Genomic DNA, 21,138 nt, shown 5'->3' with positions numbered 1-21,138 from the left:
CAAGACTAAATGTCTATCAAGGGGGTTATATGAGGGTTCCCTGAATTAAGTAAATTAACTAAAATAAAGCATGCAAACTTCTTCAGGTGGCCAAGGTTGGACACTGAGTTGAGTTTAACATCAACTTTTATTACTGAGGATGCTATTAAGCGGCCTATGTTACTTGAAATACCTTCTTCAGGCACAACTCACAAATGGATTATTTCTTCCTCTTCTCCATGCACATTCTTCACTTTCACACCACACAGAGTATGAAACCAACACGAGCCTTCCTTTACAACCATTCACATGCTACACATACGTAAAAGCTTTCCTATAGGAACTCCTCTCTCTGGCTCCCAAACTCTTTCTGCTGGGGATACACAACAGTCGCTCATTCAGCAGGACGCATACAGACTTCCTCTTAATTAACAGTGGCACGAGTGTGTATCAAGAAAAACTCCACGCTGATGGTTTGCCCAACGTCACTTGGCAACGTCCCTTTAATATTAATACACAGAGAAGTAAATTTTTTTCATAAATTTGTTCAAGTATGTGGAACAATGTAAAATGCATAAGAATCAATATGGACATCATTAATGTTATATTTATTTATTTTCCAGCTTCGTACAAACTGGATGTAGAAGCATAAACATAGTACATTTCTACCATTTTCAACAAAAATATAACCAATATGTACAATTATTGTATTAAAAATACAAAAGGGATACAGACTCCACCAATGTCTTTCTAAAAGACATACAGGTACAAGTAGTATCAAAAGTATGAGGAAATCACCAGTTAATTGTACATTCTGCACTTGACATCACAGAGCGAACTGAGATTAGCAGTCCTATGGTCTACAATTACTTTATGCTTATATAACATTTGTGCAACTTGTGATAGAGCTAGGATTTTGTATTTCTATATGCACATGAGGTCCATAGCCTTGAGAATAAAACTGGCAAATAATGCATATTGCATGTAAAATTACAAATGCATAATTGACAACGTGATATATAAGCAAATAGACAAAAGCTATGATTACAGGAGAGAGAATTAAATAAAGCACTGACATTTGCCTGATACAGTGAAAAAACACTGCATTTTGATCTTTAAAAGTTGAAGTTATTTACGTTTATCTACTGATCAATATGATCAGCTGAGTTCAATGGAAAAAAAAAATATCCAAGACCAGCAGTTCCTCACATTTGAGTACTACTCGGATTGGCAGCCTTCACTTCTCCGGAGTCTGTGCAAAAACAACACAAAAATAGAGGGGAGGGTCATTTCAGTCGTTATAGGTTAATAGCAGCTGTGAGCAGGTGGTTGCTACACATTGGCCTTCTCTACACATGCAGTGTTCCACAAAGCCATTAACAGTTGTGACTATTTCTGCATTGCAAAGGCTGGCGTATCTAAAAAGGTTATTCTTCTTTACTTAAAGGCTTGTTTATCCCCCTAATGCCAAGTCAATAGATGGAGGTTATTAAATCAATATTAACAGCTGTCAGGAGCTGTGACATCCCAGCTTGCCTTCACTGCAACGTTATCCAGTTAATTTTTCTCGTAACATACCTACTACGGAGTAAAAAAAAAACAAAACAAAACCAGAAATCATATATAACTTAAAGGTGAGGTTGCCATCTGTCTCGTTAGAATGGGATACTTTGTTTTGAGCACGCCGTCCTGTATCCCACAAGGCACAGGTACGAGGCATGGTGTCCGCCGTTCCTTCGTTGGAGAGCTGTAGGCGCACGGCTCTGCACTGATCCTAGACCCAACGCCATCCCCGCTAATGGGCACAAGTCTGGAAGCTTCCAGGGTGGGGGATGCACTAAGAGAGAAGCTAGATGGTTGGGAACGGCTGCGTCCTGCAGCCTCTGCCTTCCCTTCTGCCCTGCTCAGCCACGTGGCAGGTAGATGCTATCTGGGAGCTGAGGCTGGCAACCCTACTTACAGGTAGGAAATAATACTGTAATTACTAGGCAGATGCAGGATTTGATCTCGAAACATACAAAACTGTAACAAAGGCATTGTAAACAAGCAAATAAGCACTGCCTCCTTGAAGGATTTCAATGCATTCCACTCTTGGTAGGTTAAAGGCCAAACGTAAATTGACAACTAGCTTATCTCATTATCCCAATGAGACTAAGTGCTAGGATCACGATTAAAATTGAAAAGGAAGATTAAAAAACCCTTCCAGGCATTGGGAAGTGCAGCCAGAATTATCATCTTGCTGTGATGATCTTGGAATTTGGAATGATACTGTGTGATGTGGCAGACAGCGACAGTGGTAGCTTGGAGATTGCTGCACTGTGCATTTCAAGCAACACAGTTTGAAAAGTGCCAGGGCGATTTCTTCACAGTATTTCACATGCAAAGGGGAGAGGGGACAGAAGGGGGGTTTGAGGGGGTGGGGGTGGAGGAAGAAGCCCCATGCTGCTTTAAGGCAGGGAAGGAGGCAAACAGGTCCACCATCCTTTAACTATAGTTCCAAGGCTCCTATTCTAGGGACGTCTTCTTGTGCTCTCCTTTAAGGTGGTTCACTCTGGATCCAGAAAAGCCCCAAGTCTTAAACAGCAGAGACTTGTTCATCTTCTGCAAACACAATAAGACAGGGGAAAACATCATTTAGTTCATGTAGACAAAGACTGTGACTAAATGAAACAACCTGTACTGTGTTCACGTGCTTTCTGTCCCTATCAGGTACATTAAAAAAAGAAAAGAAAAAAGGAAAGAAAAAAAAAGACTATCTGAATATCTTTACATTTCAGGTCTCATGAGAAGCACTTCTCTGAAATTTTCTTCTCAAAGAAAATAAGACAATTGCTATTCTGAGCTAGGTGCAGTATTCTCAGGTCAAGAATGTGACAGCTACTCCTGAATATCTAACAGCTTCATAAAGCAGTTCTTAGGTTTTCCTTGAATGTATCTGACAGAAGTCACCATTTCCTAGTGGAAATTTTGGATTTCGCCTTAATTTTTGAGTTAAGGTTGCATAAAAATGACCGTGGCTTCCATTGTCACTGGTAAAACACAATTAAAATTCTCAAACTGCCACAGCAGTTCTGAAAGTTTGAGGTAATTCTATTAAAGGGATCTCATCTTTTTTGTCATGTTTGACTGCAGAGTTCATGCTGCACACAAGAGCTCTAGTAACTAAGCAGTTAGGGAGGGAAGGAGACAGCCTTTCTACCATTAGACAGAACAAAGCATCAAAGATTCAGATGCGTGACTTGAGCATTACCCTGCTTAGGCTGCAAGCATCTAGCTCTGAAGATGCAATCCAGCCACACTCACACTCCACAGAATAACAGAAAGACCACGTGCACATGGTCTTTATATCGCAATAGCTGAGCTAAAGCATAAAGATTGGCAAAGCAAGATAGCAAAATCATGTGAAGCAGTTGGTATGGAAGACCCAGCAATGGGAAACTCCACAGTGTCAGAGTTTCAGCTACAACACTGAGTGATTATCCATCTGAACCCCACCAACGATGCTCTCTGGGGTAGGCATTTGTAGACTGAGATATATATTGTGAGCTAGTGCCAAACACTGGATATTTTCAGGGCAGCCAGCTCTTTTTACCTGGAACGTAGGCACCTCAAAAGAAGCTGCCTAAGCCAACTGCTTGGTTGTCTAAGATTCAAGGCGGAAATACATTCCAGATTTTAAATGATGTTTTGAGTGAACTGAATCCTTCTCCTTCCAAAAACAAAACAGACGGCAAGGTTTGAAAGATGGAAACTCAAATTATAGCAAGAATTTCTACTGCAGTAATCACTTGCATAATCTACCGTGCGACTGTGAAAACAATGAACACACTTGCACGCAGCACACTTAAAATTTAACAATTAGAAATTTACCATCTTCCTCTGTGGGAAACCCTTGAGACTGATAGTGAGTAAGACGTGGATCTGACTCGTTTGGTTTGTGCCACTGAGGTTTGCTCACAGGCCTGCTAGTTGAATGGCCATGTGACTGCTGCTGCTGAGCTGACGTCCCATGGGTCTCACACGTCCGTGCCACCATTCTAGACCTCTGAAGTGCTACGTTGTAATCCGGAGGCTTTCTAGTTGGATGGGAAACACCTTCTGCAAACTCAGCAATGGGTATTCCGACATAACCAGGAGGAGTTGGAGGTGGTTCCCGATACCGACCTTCTTTTCGTGCTGCAAGAAAAACAGATTATTATGAAGTGATAAGATGAAAACTGCTCGAATTAAACAGTGAGAGTCAAACACTGATCAACTCATGAACCCGGGAAGAAAAATCCTGAAGAAGGATGAAAGTTAAACACTACATAGTACATAATGAGATACTGGAAAATAAACCATATGAGAAAACCAAAAATATACAACATATGCACGATACCATTATTCTTCCAGTAATGAAGTATTAATGAAAAAAAATTCACCAAATGACATGAGGAGTTTGCTCTAACTTAGCAGCTGAAGCTGCTCCATCAATTACACAGAATGAAACATTCATTGGTCAGATGAACTTTCTACAATCCTTACTAACTAAGGCAAAGCTACAGATGAGGTAAGAGTAATAGACCTAATTCTCATGTTTTTTGCATGCATCACTGACCACTGCTCTTGTGGTTTTAATTTCTGCAAAATTAAGTCTTGAAATCATTCCTGCAAGAACACTAATTGAACAAGATTTTGTACAGGAGATGGAAAGCCCACATACTTCGTGGATCTTATTGATGTTTAGCTGTTTACCTGAACAAGAATTAACTCTGGCCATAGCCAGTGTACCCTTGCAGAGAGAGGGAAGAAAGAATGATGAAGAGTTTTAAACAACTTCAGGAACAGACCAGATGGGCACTGATTTCATGATTCTGTATTGTGGGATTTCATATTTAAAGATGTTAATTAGGACTTCAATCCTGAACAGTTTTTGCAAGTCTAACCCTTTTATGTGACTAGTCACAGTACAAAGGCAAACACAGCAGGTAAAAAAAAGCCTGGCACAGCAAATTTACTCTTCCTGTCTTGTCATACCCTGTATATTCTTGCACAAGTGATGAGGACAGCATCACCCCACATTATGCAGTACAAAACTGACTGAAAGGGCAGTACCAGCTCACAACTGGCTTTACTGGGCTGGTGGGTTTTTGCTTTTACTATTAGCGAACCAAATCGTCTCACATGGAATCTCACATGGAAATGCTTTTCTTGCACAAATACATCCAACTGAACAAAGCAACATGAAGAAACTTTGAGAATTTTTGTTCAAAGATTTCAGAAATTTTGATTTTAAGTAATTTTGACATAGAATAAGTTCTGTAGAAAAATTCCACTGCAAGAGATCAATGATACCCAGAGCTGCATTTGCAAGCACAGGTATTAGTACTGAATGCATGGAAGTTACACAGCTGCAATTTTTGGATCTTTTTCACATTCTCCAAGGTCTATAAATGTATATAAGTGTAGTGGCAAGCTCAGCCACGAGAGGCAAGTCTGGAAGCACATCTGTTGGTGAAACCAAATGCATCAAAGAGTAAAATTAGAGACTGGCACAAATCAGAACCTCGAGTCCTGAACTGAGCAGCTCCCTCCTTTTCACAGTTCAAGGATCCAGAGCTGCACCCAAGCTTTGCAGCAACAGGCCATGGCTAAGCAAAATACTTGGGCAGAAAATGGAAAAGCAGCTTATCACAACGGTCTCAGCATGACTTCAGCGTGGCAGACTTTTTCAGCTGTGTCAAAGCAAAATGGCTTTCAGATGGCTCTTTGTAATAACCTGAGGAAAGGCACTCACAGCAAAGGGAAGTGAGAGATGCAAAAAATGTGGAGGGGTCTTGGATGGCCCTGTGACATCTGGGATGTGTAGAAGGAAAAATATGAGAAGTGTTAAAACACTGCCAAAGCTACCTTTATGTTAATTTATACATTATTACCTCACTGGATGATTATAAATGTAATACAGCTCTAATTTCTTAAGGAATCTCTTCAATTTGAGTAATCTAAAGAAATGCCTCAGCTGGTGTCTAAACACAAAGTGACCCCATTGTTAGAAGGAAGGAACATTCAAAAGTAAGGAATCACCAGAGTAGTTACACAACTGTAGGAAGGAAAACACTTCTAAAAAAAAATAAATCAGGCCACATTTATAAAGATACCTAAATATAGAATGCAGAGCCTTACTGTGAAGAGAATGCACATTTCAGAACAGATACCTATACACATCAACTCAAAACACCGTCCAGCAGTTGAACTAGTTTTGTTTTTTATTTTTTTAAATGATGTATGGCAGAGTGTCTCGAAACACAAAAGAGCTGCTTGAACTGAGAAGCAGCTGTAAGTGGTAATTTCTCTAGCAGCAAAAACCAAGTTAGAGGGCAAAAACTGAGAGACTACAAAATGTTCCGTTGTGCTTTCAAATCAAACCAGACAAAAGAAAAATAGATTTAGAACAGTGCTACGCACTGTAGGTAAGTGAATTGAAATTAAACTCACCAATAAGCCCCTTTGTAGTACTTGATGTTACTGGTATGTGAGCAGGCACGGGAGCTGGCTTTGCCTCCTCTGCTGGTATGGATGTTACGCAGCTGGTTTCAGCCTCAATAGAAACATCCTTCCCACCCCTTCGCTTTATGGTACCTGTGTCACCTTCTGAGTCCTCTCCCCAGTAGCCCGTTGAGGATGCCCAGCTTGCTCTGGACTGCGCTTGCTCGAGGCCCTCCCTGCCTTGACTTTGCCGGCCATACTTTGTGCCATGATCGGAGAACATCAGCTGGTCCACGTGACTGCCTGAGGCCCACAGTCCTGCCCCATCGCCCGAGTTATCAAAATGAACATGTCCAAAAGGCAGCGTCTCCCAGCTTCTCTGGTGCTGTATTGTTTGTATGTTGTCATGGGAACCACTTGAGCAAGAAGTCCAGCTACCGCGGCCACTGTCAGCTGCATCGAGTGAAGCTCTGTCCCCCTGATCCTGTGACAGTTCTTCCGTGCTAGGAGAAGACAGAACAGTAGCTCCAGCGTACAGGCCTCTGTTCTCTGACAGCGGTGCATAAGATCTAGATGCACATTGAAGAGGGGGAAAAAAACATCCAGCGCTGAAAGCAGAGATCCTTTACAAAGCACACAAAGAACTAAGCAATCAAAAAAATGAGCACATTGAAAGTTTTGATGCAATTTACGCTGTACTTGCTCAAAAGACTAATCTGATTTTGAGCACAGAACACTTTCCTTTTAAGCTCATCCTTAACAGAGCCAATAGGAATAATCACTGGGCAGCTCTCTTGATGTAACTAACACTCTAGTGGAGTCACCTCAGAATGTAAAATCTTCACTTTGCAGCAGTCCTTTAAGACAGGCAAACACCACTGAGATACACAGAATAACAGGGAGCAGACTAAGAGATAGTTCCCTACTGCTTTTCCAGACAAGCAGTGCAAATAACCCAAAGTTATAAACTGAGGTTTATCAGCAAGTGACTGAAGCTCAGCTTTAAGGCTTCTGCTCATTCACAACACTGAATGACAACTTATCAGTATTTCCTGCAAAGGAAATTGACTTCAAAGTTACTTCTGGAAAAACATACTCCTTAATAGAGCAAGTACATTCTCTGTAGCCTTCCAGTGGCTGATCGAGTCTGACAGTATCACTTACATAGCAGCAGGGAAAACTGATCAAGTATCAGCTTGGTTTAGCAACTATCAGGACTGCTGTGAGTTGTGGTTCGAGGGCAGCTTGCTATGCAGATTGGGACCCTCATCTGATTTTATACATCCTATCAAAGAGCTTGCACAGCCTGGGATTCCCAAAGCTGAAGCACACCACTTTCGGAACAGGCCTGTCATCCACAGACCCTACAGGACTCAAAACCAGAGAACTAAAGTTTCCAAATAATAGCTCAGAAAAGCAACTGGTTCTCAGGCTCACTGACAGAGATTCAGAGAACTCCTTGCAGCACTAGCTTACCCACCTTTAGAGAAGTTAATTACCTAGAAAATTACCTAGAGAGCCAACAGCCAAACATGAATTTTAGCTTCCAATTATTGTTGACTAGGAGAGAGATTTGGGGTAAAATATTTCTCAGTTAGATAAAATTGCACTTTTCTGGAAAAAAAGACTGGAAAATTACTAGCTATTTCTGCTCACATTGCCATTCCCGAATAAGTGCATCAATCATTTGTCATCTAACTTAGTTAATTCCCCATCTTAAAAATTGTCACAATACTCATCTGCTACAGAGGGGAGTCTACAGAAACACTAAGTGCTCAGATAAGTCTACTGGAAGGAAGGTCTTACTGCCATAGGCCTAAAAAACATGTGTGATGGCAAAAGAAAACAGAAACAGAAGGTGATCACAAAATTCAGTAGCGAAATAGTGGAATTTAAGGGCAGAGGAGAAAAGGAGAATTTGAGAGAGATACAAGGAAAGTTATACAAACAAATATACATGCCACACGCTGTATGAAAGTATAATTTAAGTGAGAATAAAATTCCTACCCTAAGCTGTATTGATCTGGCTCAATCACGATCCTTCTATCAATTCTTCCCACGCCAAGGTTAGTCTCCACAATGCTGACAGAATGCCTCTGTCTCCTCTCATCATGCAGGGACGCTGGCATAGAGTCAAAAGAGGAATTGCTGACAATACTAGACCTGGAAGAAATTTCGCTGTGACCAGAGTCTGAAAAGTTATCCACTGTGCCACTGGGAGCCAAAGTGTAACCTGCAAAGGGAAGCATCACTTCAATCAGTCTCTTACAGGCCCACTCAGCTGGCAAGTTCCACTGCAGCAACTGTAGTAAATCAAAAGTATGATATGTTTTACACACAGAAAAAGCACTGAGAAAAAGAAAAAGCAGCATAGCTTTATGAATTCTGTATGCCCTATTTCTTGAAAAGCAGTTTAAGATTGTAGGGAATGTGAAACACTCAATTAGAAACCAGCCACTCACCTTCCTTCCCTTCTCCCTTCCTCCCCGAGATTATTTTCAAATGCATTTTATTTGTGTTCCTACATCATGAAATCTCACTTTTCATGAAACAAACAAACAAACAAACAACAGCCTATACATAAACACTGCCACCAGGTTTGGAACAGAACAGGTACACTAGACAAGATTAATGCTCAAAAGTAATCCATAAGACTCTCTCATACTGTTTTTGTGCTCCACAACAACCCTTCAGAGGTGAACAACATATGCAACGTGAAGCACATATGTCTGGACTCACTGTTTATTACATATCTTGGTGAATAAAAGGCCTATAATGCTTTTTAATTAAATTTTAAAAAATAATCAAGGTTTTCAAGCCTTCTTTGTGGTATTTGGCTAACTAATTAAAATTCAAAAGACAGCATTGGTGAACTATGAGAATTACACCATCATTTGGAGGTAGCACTGACACTGCCAGACCTGCAAACAACAGTAAGTCACATAGGTAAACTCAGCTTTTGTTTCAACACTGACAAAATGCTCTTACAAGCTAGGTTGAAGGTCATTAAACAACACACACCTACAATTGTTTTGCTTTCTATCTATATTAAGTGTCAAGATGACTTGAATGATCTGTCTCCATTCACACTTGCTGAGAATGTGGAATTAACACTGTCAGACTTTCTGAAAGTACCTATCATCAGCTCAGTGTCACCACCAAGATCTTAAATTTTAAAATTTAAAAGCATCTTTATGATTTGCTTTTCAAACAGTAAAATACCTTTTAGCTCTCACCAAATTTACCTAAATTCACTTTTTGCTACTACAGCATTTGGGAGAAATTGGGCTGAGATCTTACGAGGGCTCAAGATGATAACCTAAGTCTTCTTCACATAGCATTCTCCTCAATCTTAATATAGATCACTTCAATAGAGATTTTGGATAGGCTTTTGTACTTTTATGCTATATTTATCTCTCCTCTTTTCAGATCCCAGCTTACCCAGTTGGACTTATTTTTCTCCCTTTGGTTTCCATTAACTCCATCTATCCCAGAGGTCTATAGCAAATTGATACTCTTGCTACTGCTCTCAATTCCAAAAAGAGAGAAGGATCTGGATGGATCCATTAGTTTGGAGCCACAGGGTCTCAAGTTACAGAGTACTGCCAGCCACCAGGTTAAGGAAAGGGTTTAGCTGTCCACTTGATGAGAAAGTAGAAAAATTGACACCTGCCTGTTTCAAAACCTTATGATCTCCGTCCAATTTGGGGAAAGTTACTTCTACAGCAAAGCCTCCAACACATGCATCGCTATGGCATTTTATTACAGGAACTCAACCTCAATATATGCATTTTAAATTCATTTTAAATGTAACCAAAATCTTTTAAAAATTAACACCACCAAGAAAGTTCCAATGTGCAATACCATTGCTCAAATATCCATGTTTGAGTAATTAATTATGCTTCTATTAAAATGATCGTTAGTGATTTGTATCCCAACCATCTTAAGCTTGCCTGCCACACATAGGTCATTTCCCACCCAGCCTGGTGACAGAGCAAATAATTCCTTTAATAGGTTAATGAGCTTAATGAAGTTTAAAATCTCGTACAGCAATCTGCACGTACTGCCACTGGCAGAAGATGCTCTGATGGGAATATTTTTGTCAGAAGCAGCTGTAATGAGAGTGACCTAATGCATCACAACCCGTACCAGTTCAGGCTTCCTTGCCTACTACTATCAAGCAGGGCCTTCAGCTGTCCCACTTGAGCACCACCTCCTGCTCTCTTGCTGACCATAGGTGCCTGACACAGGAGCAGTAATTTATTCTGAATGTACAGATTCTCTTTCAGAAACTTCCAAAGCCTACGACCTTCAGGAAACAGAATGAGAAATGTTCTGCATCTAGTACCTTTCCTGGGAGAACTCTGTGGTGAGGTGGGAGGAGAAGACAGATGTGAAGATGCACTTGATACTGCGTCTTCAGATTGCTTCTTGTGGCGGTCCAGACTTCCTTCTTCAGACAATGAAAGAATTTTCTTTAAAGCTTGTGGGGAGTTAATGCCTTTAAGTAAGAATGAACGCAGGCAGATGTAAAGTTTAATATAAATACACCTTCCTATTTCACAGTGCATTTATGGAGGGAACACCATCTAAGAAAAAACACTTTTCTCTTTAATTTGCGAGTTTCTAACAGTGGCTTAAATGAAGTAAAATTTTAATCCTACTGTTTGAAACATAGTGCTGCATTTCTGTAACTCAGCTAAACCAGTCTTTCATTTTTTGCCACCGAAAATAAATATTTTGCTGCAGAAAATCTAATCCAGAGGTGGTGCTTTGCAGTACTGCCTGCACAACATACAAATCAGGAATAAGCACAGCTGTGGTCTCTGGCAAAAGAACTGAAATGATGAGAACACACAATGCTCAATGCTCAGTTAAGGTTTACATTGTGAGAAGTGAAACAGCTCTGTTTCTTTTCCAGACACAAAGCAGTCCAGAAGGGCAAAAGAAGCTAGACAGATTAAGAAGATTGGCTTACAAAATAAGGCCATCCTGCAGTTGCCTTTCTCCCTTTAGAGAATTATTTCTGCACCGGTTTATTTTGGGAAACCAAAGAATAACAACATCTTTAAGATGATGTATGATATAAAGATCTAGGGCACAAAGAATTGCTTTTCTGAGGCAACATTTATCTTTGTCTTTTTCCACCCTCTCCTCCCCTCAAAAAATACATCCTGGCATACACTTAAAAGCAAAAACGGAGCTTCTCTGGCAGTTTTGTATATTCCTGTTTGGTGGAAGAGGACATTTTCAAACCTTCTACAGACTCTTCCTTTGATCTGCTGGATCACAACGCTGCTATCAATAATTCACAGCTCCTTCATCAACATAACCCAGTCAACTTTTCAGAAACTTTCCCACCATGAGGAAAAATACCATCTATGTAGCTTCAAAATGCTTTTAATATTAAAATTTAATGGTAAAATTAAGAAGGAGATGAAGACTGAGTTGTTTCTTGCCCGTTTTGCTGCATTTAATTCTTCTCCAGCAGTCTAAGCTGTGCACAAATAAACTAATGAAAAGTGAGAGATGACTTTAGCTCTTAAGCAGATCTTAAAAGTTCACTTTACCTACATATATAGGAACATAGATTTGGAAGACAAATTGGAAGTAATTCCTATACCCCTTCATCTTTCAGCACGACACGCAGGCAGCAGCACCAGCTTAACAATACAAAGCACTAGGGATCCAAATCCAGGGACCCAATTCTCTAATTGGAACATAGGCCCACGTTTGTAATGATGAGCACACCACTTTTGTAATTAGTCTGGCACAACTGAATTTCTTATGATATGTTCAACTTTAAAAAGAGAACAAAACAAACAAAAAACAAAGTAGAAAAGCCATTAGAACTTCTGAGGCACTTCAGGTCACTGAAAAACCTGACGTTTGTTAATCCACTTGGAAAAGCCAAGGTGTTAGTGCAGATAGCCAGAAAAATCCATTATTTCCACCTGTTATTAAGAAGTAAATAATTACACTGATTAAATTGACAAGGATGCCTTCCTGGCTGATTTCTTTCTTCCCATTTCTAGAGAAGATACTTTCACACATATGCTGCATGAAACTGCATAATTTTCCTATAATGCTGCCATAAATTAAAGTCTCCATCTTATCTGATGAAAGCACTTCCCTGACACGAGCAAAGAAACCTCAGAGTACTCCACTGAATGCTTCTTTGTTTGACTTACCAAATGGTGGGAGGTCTTTGACGGGCACTTTCTTGCGAGAGGGATAAAGAGATACAGCAGGGACCTGCAGAGCTTGGTTTGCTTTGTGTTGCTGCTGCTGCTGCTGCACTTTCTGCTGAATTCCTGCCCGGGGAGCCACTGGTGACGTTTCGGATTTTCCAGATCGCTTGTCTCCTGTATTCTTTGGCACTTTGCAAGAAATGGGAGAAAGCAAAGATTGACTATCAACCACAAATACAGTGGGAGTTCTAAGCTGAGAAGTGCCAAGCCCTCCAATTTATAGTTAAAAAAGTGATGAAATACTCAAAATGCAAGAGGACACATCTGGAGCTAAACAGAGAGGAGGAAAAGGAGATTTAATTTCATTTAAAATCTGTAGATCAAAGAACCTTTTCTCTTTCTCAAAATAAAACTCTCATCAATTGACTATTGTTATAGTTCTTAAAACGTGACCAGAAGTACGCTGAGCTATGATAAGGACTACAGTTGGTTTAGGGCAGATATAATTGATACAATACAACCCTAATATCATAATTAGCATTTTTCGCCATCCTGAAGGAAGGGAAAAGCATAAGATACAGCATTCTCTAATTAAAGTGTGACAGATTTCCAGTTCTGCTTTCCCCACCGTGCCTCTGAAATACCTGGAATGATGGAATTCCTTTTTCTCTCTCAAGATGAGGCCACCTGGGACGACTAGCCCTATTCATACCAACACCCTGAGCACATCAGAACTGTAGAGGATCTTTTGGTCTCTCTGGATCCTTCACACAGACAAATCAAAAGAACTCTTATGCACTTCAGCATTACGCCATCCGAAAAGCCTACATAAATTTCTATGCTGTTAACCTCTAAGATGACTCCCTTAAGATTCAGAGATGCCCAGTACTTGCTCACTGTGAGTTATATAATTTTCTGCCTCATTTTCTAGTTGCCATTCCAAATAATTCCTTGCATTAGGAAGAAATACATTTAACAGCCTCCTTACAACCCACAGCAAATGGTAACGCTCACATGTGTTGGTGGCTGGCTCACACTGTAGAGACAGCGTCTGGAGGCTTTCTTCATCCATTTCCAGATCCAAGTTTGAGAGATACTGCTTCACTTTCCGTGCCATCTGAGCATCTTCATAGAGCTTTTTAGCATTAAGGAAGGAGCTGCGACGGACCCTCTTTTTATGACCCCCTGCTTGTGCGACATCAAGCACAGCTGCATTTGTACTGCCCTGGCTGAGAGACCTGGAGTGAACGAAGGGGGATAAGAAGGGGAAAGGATGAGTTAGTCCGACACAGAATCGCTTAACAAGCATGAAACGTGCAAAAGATTGCATGAATGTCAGTCTATGGTCAAAGCTCACATGCCTCATTCCAGTAAGTCAAACAGCTATAACAGATAGAAGGATGAGGATCAGGAAAATCTTTTTACTTGGTTACAGGCACTACTTTGATTACATAAATATTTTAACCTGTTCTGCTCCAACTAGGCAGTATCACTTCACACATCAAGAAAAGCATTCAAGCTAGCTCTCTCACATAAGCCAGCTATTGAGAAGACTGGGCATTAGGAAAAGCTCATGCAATAAGGCAATGCTGACAGAAGACTATAGCTGAAGTTTATATTTCAAGACATGTAACAGAAGGCATTTTTTAAAAGTATCTTGGGAGCTTTCAGTCTGACCATATACAGAATGTATAACACAGCTTTAAGGAATAAAACTCACTTGTAACTTCCTAGGTCGAAAAGAGCTTTTTCTTAAAAAAGATTTGCCTGTTCATGCTGACATAAAAGTCATGCAGATTTTAATGTATGTACATCAACATAAAAGCTATGCATTTTTCCTGAATTGATAAGAATAAAAGTTACGGTTGAATTGTAGTGGGAAAAAAGTTTAGCAGGTTCTGGAGTTAAAACGTTTCTATTTGACTTAATAACATGGTAATCGTTTATCAGCCTTAAGAAAGTTAACACCAATTTTTAGCAGTTGCTAACTTCCCACTTCACAATTTCCCTTTTACTTAAAGTCACTTTTTTGGCAACATATATTGGAGGTGGTGGGAATAACACACCACTGCTATTTATGATCACTTGAGTATTTTGCAGCTTTTGTGTATTAACCTCAAAAGAACTCCTGATCTAAAACACATTGTCAGTTAAAACAAAACAAAACAGGGTTAACAAAAGAAAGTATCAAAGCACCAGAAAATTAAGGATGGCAAGTAGGAAGTAATGCAAATGGCAAGGGAAGAATGAATGGCTGTGTGCATTGTCTACCACTTACCCCAAACTCCTCCATTTCTTCTTCCTGCAAGTGAGAGCCAGGAAGAGTAAAGCATGGGTTTAAGAAGAGACAGAAAGATCACAAGCTCAGAAAGAAAAAGACCAGATCTAAGGACAAGCAGTTTCTAGAAGCCCACAAACACTAAAAAGATTCAGCTACACAGTCAGATATTACAAACTCTTCTAAGTTCAAATTAAGAAAAATAATATGCAATAAGCTGGTTTAACATGAAGGCAAAGACCATTCACTCCACATTTTTAATGACTCTAGCTTACACTGTTTCAAATACAATCCCATGTATTAAATCAAAATGATAAAGGTCTCACACATTGACATTTCAAGCAAACTAACACATCTCCCCCACCCTTCACCTGATGCAATCTTTTTTTTTGAAATAAAATAACCAGCAGCTAAGAAACAATAAAAACATCCATATGTGTGTGTGTGTTTGTGTGCAAAATCACAGAATTTAATGATTTCTCCCTTCTCATAACTTCCTTTGATGTATGCAATACACGGTTTGGGTTAATTGTTAACAACAAAAAAACCCTCCATACTGCTCCACTGCATCAAAGGGGCTCAGAAGAGTTAGACATCAGCCCTGAAAATCAGTAACATTTCCTGTTCATACAGAGCTCGATGAACAACTGCCAAGGACCTGCTGACAGGAAGAAAAACATATCCTTTACGCTCCAAGAGCACGGAGAGGGAAGTGAAAAGCACCTCTTGCTGATACTTAGCCTCCAAACCAGTAAAAGCTCTGCCTTCCACAACAAGCTTACCTAGTTCTGAACATTAAAGCAGGATCCATGTTGACAGACGCCATGCGACCAACGTGGCGAATTTCCTTCGCGATCATCCTCAGCTTCTCAAAGTTGACTAAGCCTTCCACTTTGGAATCGTTTCCTAAAACCAACCATAATTAACATCACCAGTGACCGGGTGCCAAAGTGAGTTTTTCTTAGCTGGTAAGAGATGAAGCACTTATGTTTTTACCTTCGTGAAGGAATGTAAGGTCTTTTTTGATAACAGGAAACAGGGGAATAATAGGGGGCTGCAGATTTTGGCTGTTAAGGACATTACGGTATTTTGCCATGTTCCTAGATGGATCAAACAAGTCCTGTAGATCTTGGAACAGTTTTTCATACTTGCTTGGAAGCTTTTCCCAAGTAGTTCGGAGCCTTGCAACTGGTGCCAAATTCAGGCCACTTGAAACAAACAAAAAAGTGCAACAAGTTAAAGAACAATAGGAAAAAGAAAAAAAAGCCACGCTCAACTTTTAGGGAAAAATATCTCTTAACCAGAATAGCATAGCACAACACCAATTAAACCACAAAACTGAAAACCTTTCCCAGTGTGCATTGCAGAAAAGTTAATAACATCACAAGTAGTTAAACGTTTTAGAGAATATGTATTTATTCTTACTAGTTTGGAACAGCTTCTGCACTGGATAACAATGTTGTAAATATCAGTATCAATTATTTCCAGATTCCCAGAAACATCACCTACGTAACGTTTAGGTGATGACAGCACAGGGACCCACCTTCTTGCTGCAGTAATCCACCTGACTTGATTGCAACTAGCTCAAATTTTGCTATGAAAGACTCCATCTATTTGAGGCTATTCTAAAGCTGTAGCTGGTACAAAAAATGATCTTCTTCTCCTTAACAATCTCACTGAAGACAGTACCTTATGCAGCGGCCAGCACGTCTCATTTATAATTTCTAACTCTTGAAAAATTTGGTATAGTAGCATTTCTAATAGTATTTCAGCAAACATTACAGTTTCAAATTCAAATTACAGGAAAACACCTTCCTTACTGGATTATCAAGTGCCACTGCTAGCACTATGAATTTAATGCTTTTTTTAAACAGAGATAGGTAAGGCTTTTCTTCTTACTTAAAATAGAATTTGACATTCAATACCTAATGATAGCAAACATCGAGTTGAAATTCTTGCATTCTCTGCAGTGTAGTGCTATCTTAATGAAATGCTTGATGATTTTCATCCTTTTCAACTGGTTGGTTTCTCTTAGAATCTCCGAAGCTACCCAGAACGTTTCTTGATTTATCACTTCTTCAAACTTCTTTAGATTAGTGCAGCCTGTTTTTGATTTGAGTTTAAACAAGTCATCTATGTATTCTGTGGGTTCAATATTACGGAATAGCTCAAAGTTCCTCATGGAGAGCTGGGTGGCCACCTCAACGGTACTGAGCTGCAGCAGGGAAATTTGACTCTCTCTTAATAACTCTTGAGCATCTTCATCTGAACAAAGAGTTTCCGTTTCCATGTTGTTCTTCAGGTAATATCTGTAAGAACAAAATTCCAAAACAGACTTGATGCAGTATACTCAAATACTAGTGAAAATTAACATCTAGCTGTAACCATAGAATAAATTGAATTTTAACATGCTTTGATATTAATTAGAAATTAGAGAAGAGGTGATTTCTTGTAAAGAAACAGAATGATAGTAATTAAACAATGCTTCTATTAACAGGATTCTTACTTAACAAACTAGCATAGTCAGCTCTAGCTTAGTCTCTAATCTCACCTGCCACTTAGCTGTATCCTGTCAGCAAGCTTGGATAACTGATCAGGAAGCCTCCTTTGTTTGATTACACCCTCAGGTGTGACAGAGACTTCACATAGTGAATACGCATCAGGGGTAGCAGTGAGAGCAAATTCCCTGATGGCCTGGATGACCACTTCTTTTGCAGTTGTGTCCTTACTGATCATGATGTAGCGACTTTGCTGGTCCGCCTTGAAAACCCTCAGAACTTGATCTGGTAAGTCTGAAAAAAAGTTGCATGCAAGAAGTACAATTCAGTAATGAGAGAAAAATAAAAAGAGCATAAGAACGAGCAACAATATCAGTCACGTCAAATCAAACCCCTAATGCTATTTCTCTTTATTTCAGTATCACTGTTATCTCCCATTCCCACGGAACAAGAATGCTGTTTATTTTTTATTCTAGTTGTTTTGTTTTTAAATGAAAGACTAGTTCTGCCAACATTCAGAAAAACATAGCTATCAAAGGGGAAAGCTATGCAAACACTTCCCATGTATGGACAGACGAGCTAATAGGATTTTCACAGGTGCTGAGCGCTGGTAAATCCCATTTAAGTCTGGGAGTAGCTAGAAATGCACATACAATAGCCAGCTGTATGCACAAATAGACTGCTGTGGTGTTAATGCATCCAAGTTCTTAACTACCAATAAGACTCCATCCCTGATAAATTTAACTCACTGTATCAAATGTGTAAATGATTGAAAATGTCATCACTAAAATGTCGTCACAGGGTGTAAGACTTAAACAGTCAAAGAAAGAAAGCTTTTCTAAGCATTTAGGGTTCATATATTCAATTCAATTCACGTTTCAATTCATGACAATTCCTGAACTGAATGCGTACAAGAAAGCTGCTTTTAGGAAACCTGGAGAATTATCATCCTAATTCCAAGGCTGCATTTGGTATTTCTACCACCTTATTAACAGTTTGAAATCTAGACCCATTAATCAACTGGTTAGATGGTTGTAATTGTATTATAAAAAGAAAACAAAGAACTAAAATTGTACTTCTGTCCAGCATTATTATTATTATTTTTAGCTTTTACACGACAAGATAAAGTACTTTCAATTAATTTAATTTAATTTTTTGTCTTTATTACAAATAACCTTTTCTAGTATTGTACAGTATGATATCTGGTCATCTTTGTCTGATTAGAACTTTTTTGTTTTTTGAAAGATTATAAAGGTCATATGAACAAGATAATAGAAAGTAACAGAAAGTCCTCTGAATGTACAACCAGAAGTGATCATTATCTTAAGGACACTGGAAAAAATGACATACTGAAAAAAAGAAACATGCATGTTGAGAAAACAAAGGCCTTATTTGACGACTTATGGAAGAAGAGACCTGAAAGTGCATAATACCTATTCAAGGTACTGTATAAAACTTATATCAACCAACAGAAATCTTGTGAGAAAAGAACAAAAATTAATGTCTTCCCACTACTGCTCCATTTCTCTAAGATCATTTGAAAGCAGCAAGGTAAATCCTTCTGAGATGAATGGACATACGTGCTAAAAAGGCTGTTGAGACATAAATGAAACCAACCCCATAACTGTCAAGCTCACGGTAATATTTTCTTGCATCCTGAGGAGCAATAACACTCAAGCACATTATGGTTAATTACATTATTATTTACCCAAAATGCATTAACAGTGTAGGCCAATTTTAAGCCATTCCCAAGTACTTGAGTTAAATTTATGAATACCTTTGACAACCAGCAAGTCAATTTTGCCCATCACCACCAACTCATTGACCCATCTGTCTTCAGTAATTAGTTGAAAATGGACCCAGAGCAGGGCCTGAAGACATTTCAACATACTTTGACACTGTAGGGAAGGCAGATGCCAAAGACACAACCATTCAGAGGAATTACTAAGAATCAGAATGCTCTGTAGATCCTGTTGTGTCTTGCTGTTACAGAAATCCTTGCCACTCAAAGAACTGTTACGAAGATGGGAAGCTCTTGCACACAATTGGAGGAACTCACTTAATACTCAAAAGAAACAAGTGTTTTGCACGAGGAGAAACCCTGCTCTGCTAAAGCAGTGAAGTTAATATGAATTATTAAGTATGCATACCTATCAGAGCTTGTAGCAAAGCACTAAGCAGCATACAGAGAAATCTACTACCAATCAAAACCATTATAAATGCAGCAGTATTAACATGTAATTCAGCACATGAGCTTTTAAGTAAAACAGATATTGAAAAGAATTGTAATTATCCCCTTCACTCCTTTTTAAAAAGGAAACTGGAGTGGCAGACAGAAGAAAGCAATGCTTTATGGTAGCAGTCTAGTCCCACAGAAGACTTGGGGAAGAGTACCAGTGACTGATAGGTCATCGTTACTATATTATTTTGGTTCCAATCGAAGACAGCACAAGAGAAGGGAAGTCAAAGTATTATTGACTAGATGCATGTTTAAAAATAAACCTTTGCAAGTACGTATTTGAAAACGTCTGTGCGACTGAGAAGAAAAACTAAAATGACTCCGTGGAGTTTTTATGCTATTTCAAGGAATTAGGTCCTCGTTTCCTCCCCAAAGACCACCCTTTCAACATGAGCTGTTTTATTTTTTGCCCTGAGAGATATCCCTTAAAGCCTCAAAGGATGGCCATTCTACCACTATGCATTCAATTTCCTGCAAGCTGCCTCCATCTCCATCTTTAATATAGCCTAAGGTAATAAAAGAAATTAAAGCTGTAGGCTTTAATTGTTTCCCTGTCTTAAAGCGTATAGTGGCATAACTCAACTTTTATCTCCAGCACAACCGCCTCTGAGGCCCTTAAGGTACATGCTTTTGATTTCAGACCTCCCATTCCCCTATCACAGAATGGCCAGGGTTGGAAGGGACCTCAAGCATCATGAATCTCCATCCCCCTACTTCTCACTGAAGGAAAAAAAAAGTCAGAGCTGCAAAGCAATTTGAAAATATTCAGTAGGTGGGCATTTGATTAAGTTTTCAGCAAAAATAAATAAAATAAAATGAAATGGGATTTGCTTGAGATCTGAGACAGCACTCCCCACAGTTCTGGAAGTGAGCCACTTGCTGTTCTTGGCACATGCTGGAAATTGCCCACTCTAGCAAAGTAGCAAGCTGGAGAATGGATTTTACAGACACGTAACATCTACAGCCACGGCACTGATTAAAGAGTTACAGGCTCTTATTGATAGAGTATCTTCAAAGTATTGGACATAAATTGTTAGATTAAAAAATAAAGTAATCTTCCCACTCTCTAAGAAGCAATCTTTGGCACTGGGACAAAAATAACACCAAAAACATCAACAGCAAAAAAAATATTTTTTTTAAATCACTACCACACAAAAGTTTCTTGTATCCTTCTCTCATCCTGTCCCTCCTCTCCCCATTATATAAATGATGCTCAGCATCACAGTTTCAAGAGTGAAAAAACTGCACAAACTTCGACAGTCTGTAGACTGACATTCAAGCAATGTCCTTTTAGGTAAGGTCTGAAATCCCCTGGACTTAGAGGGCACTCAATTTTTGGTTCTATTTTTGAGAAAAACACTAAAAATAACTCAGTATCCACACAGCTACCACCAGCACATCATCCTTCAGAAGATAGATTTTAACAATAAAGAATCATATACCTAATGCAGAGAAAGATTCACTTTAAGAACTTTTTCTGAAGCCAGA

General features: G+C 39.3%; 1 protein-coding gene across 5 annotated transcripts in view; it reads right to left on the bottom strand.

Annotated features, from left to right (window-relative positions):
• Positions 1-566: 566 nt before the first annotated feature.
• RAPGEF2 (Rap guanine nucleotide exchange factor 2) overlaps positions 567-21,138 on the bottom strand; it is a 170,207-nt gene continuing 149,635 nt past the window's right edge. For 4 of the 5 annotated variants that reach the window (XM_048941364.1, XM_048941366.1, XM_048941368.1 and 1 more), the window contains 12 exons: positions 17,465-17,705; positions 16,839-17,222; positions 15,910-16,121; positions 15,696-15,819; positions 14,914-14,937; positions 13,650-13,873; positions 12,636-12,824; positions 10,793-10,945; positions 8,452-8,677; positions 6,454-7,013; positions 3,850-4,155; positions 567-2,580 (listed from right to left, as the gene is read on the bottom strand). In XM_048941364.1, coding sequence (XP_048797321.1) covers positions 2,555-2,580; positions 3,850-4,155; positions 6,454-7,013; positions 8,452-8,677; positions 10,793-10,945; positions 12,636-12,824; positions 13,650-13,873; positions 14,914-14,937; positions 15,696-15,819; positions 15,910-16,121; positions 16,839-17,222; positions 17,465-17,705 — 2,669 coding nt within the window. In that variant the 3' untranslated portion in view covers positions 567-2,554. The remainder of the gene's footprint in view (positions 2,581-3,849; positions 4,156-6,453; positions 7,014-8,451; positions 8,678-10,792; positions 10,946-12,635; positions 12,825-13,649; positions 13,874-14,913; positions 14,938-15,695; positions 15,820-15,909; positions 16,122-16,838; positions 17,223-17,464; positions 17,706-21,138) is intronic. The other variant, XM_048941367.1, reaches the window with a different exon arrangement.

The sequence above is a fragment of the Lagopus muta genome, chromosome 4, assembly GCF_023343835.1.
Source record: "Lagopus muta isolate bLagMut1 chromosome 4, bLagMut1 primary, whole genome shotgun sequence".
NCBI lineage: Eukaryota > Metazoa > Chordata > Aves > Galliformes > Phasianidae > Lagopus > Lagopus muta.
Note: the sequence above shows the minus strand (reverse complement) of the source record. Positions and strands in the feature narration are given on the sequence as shown.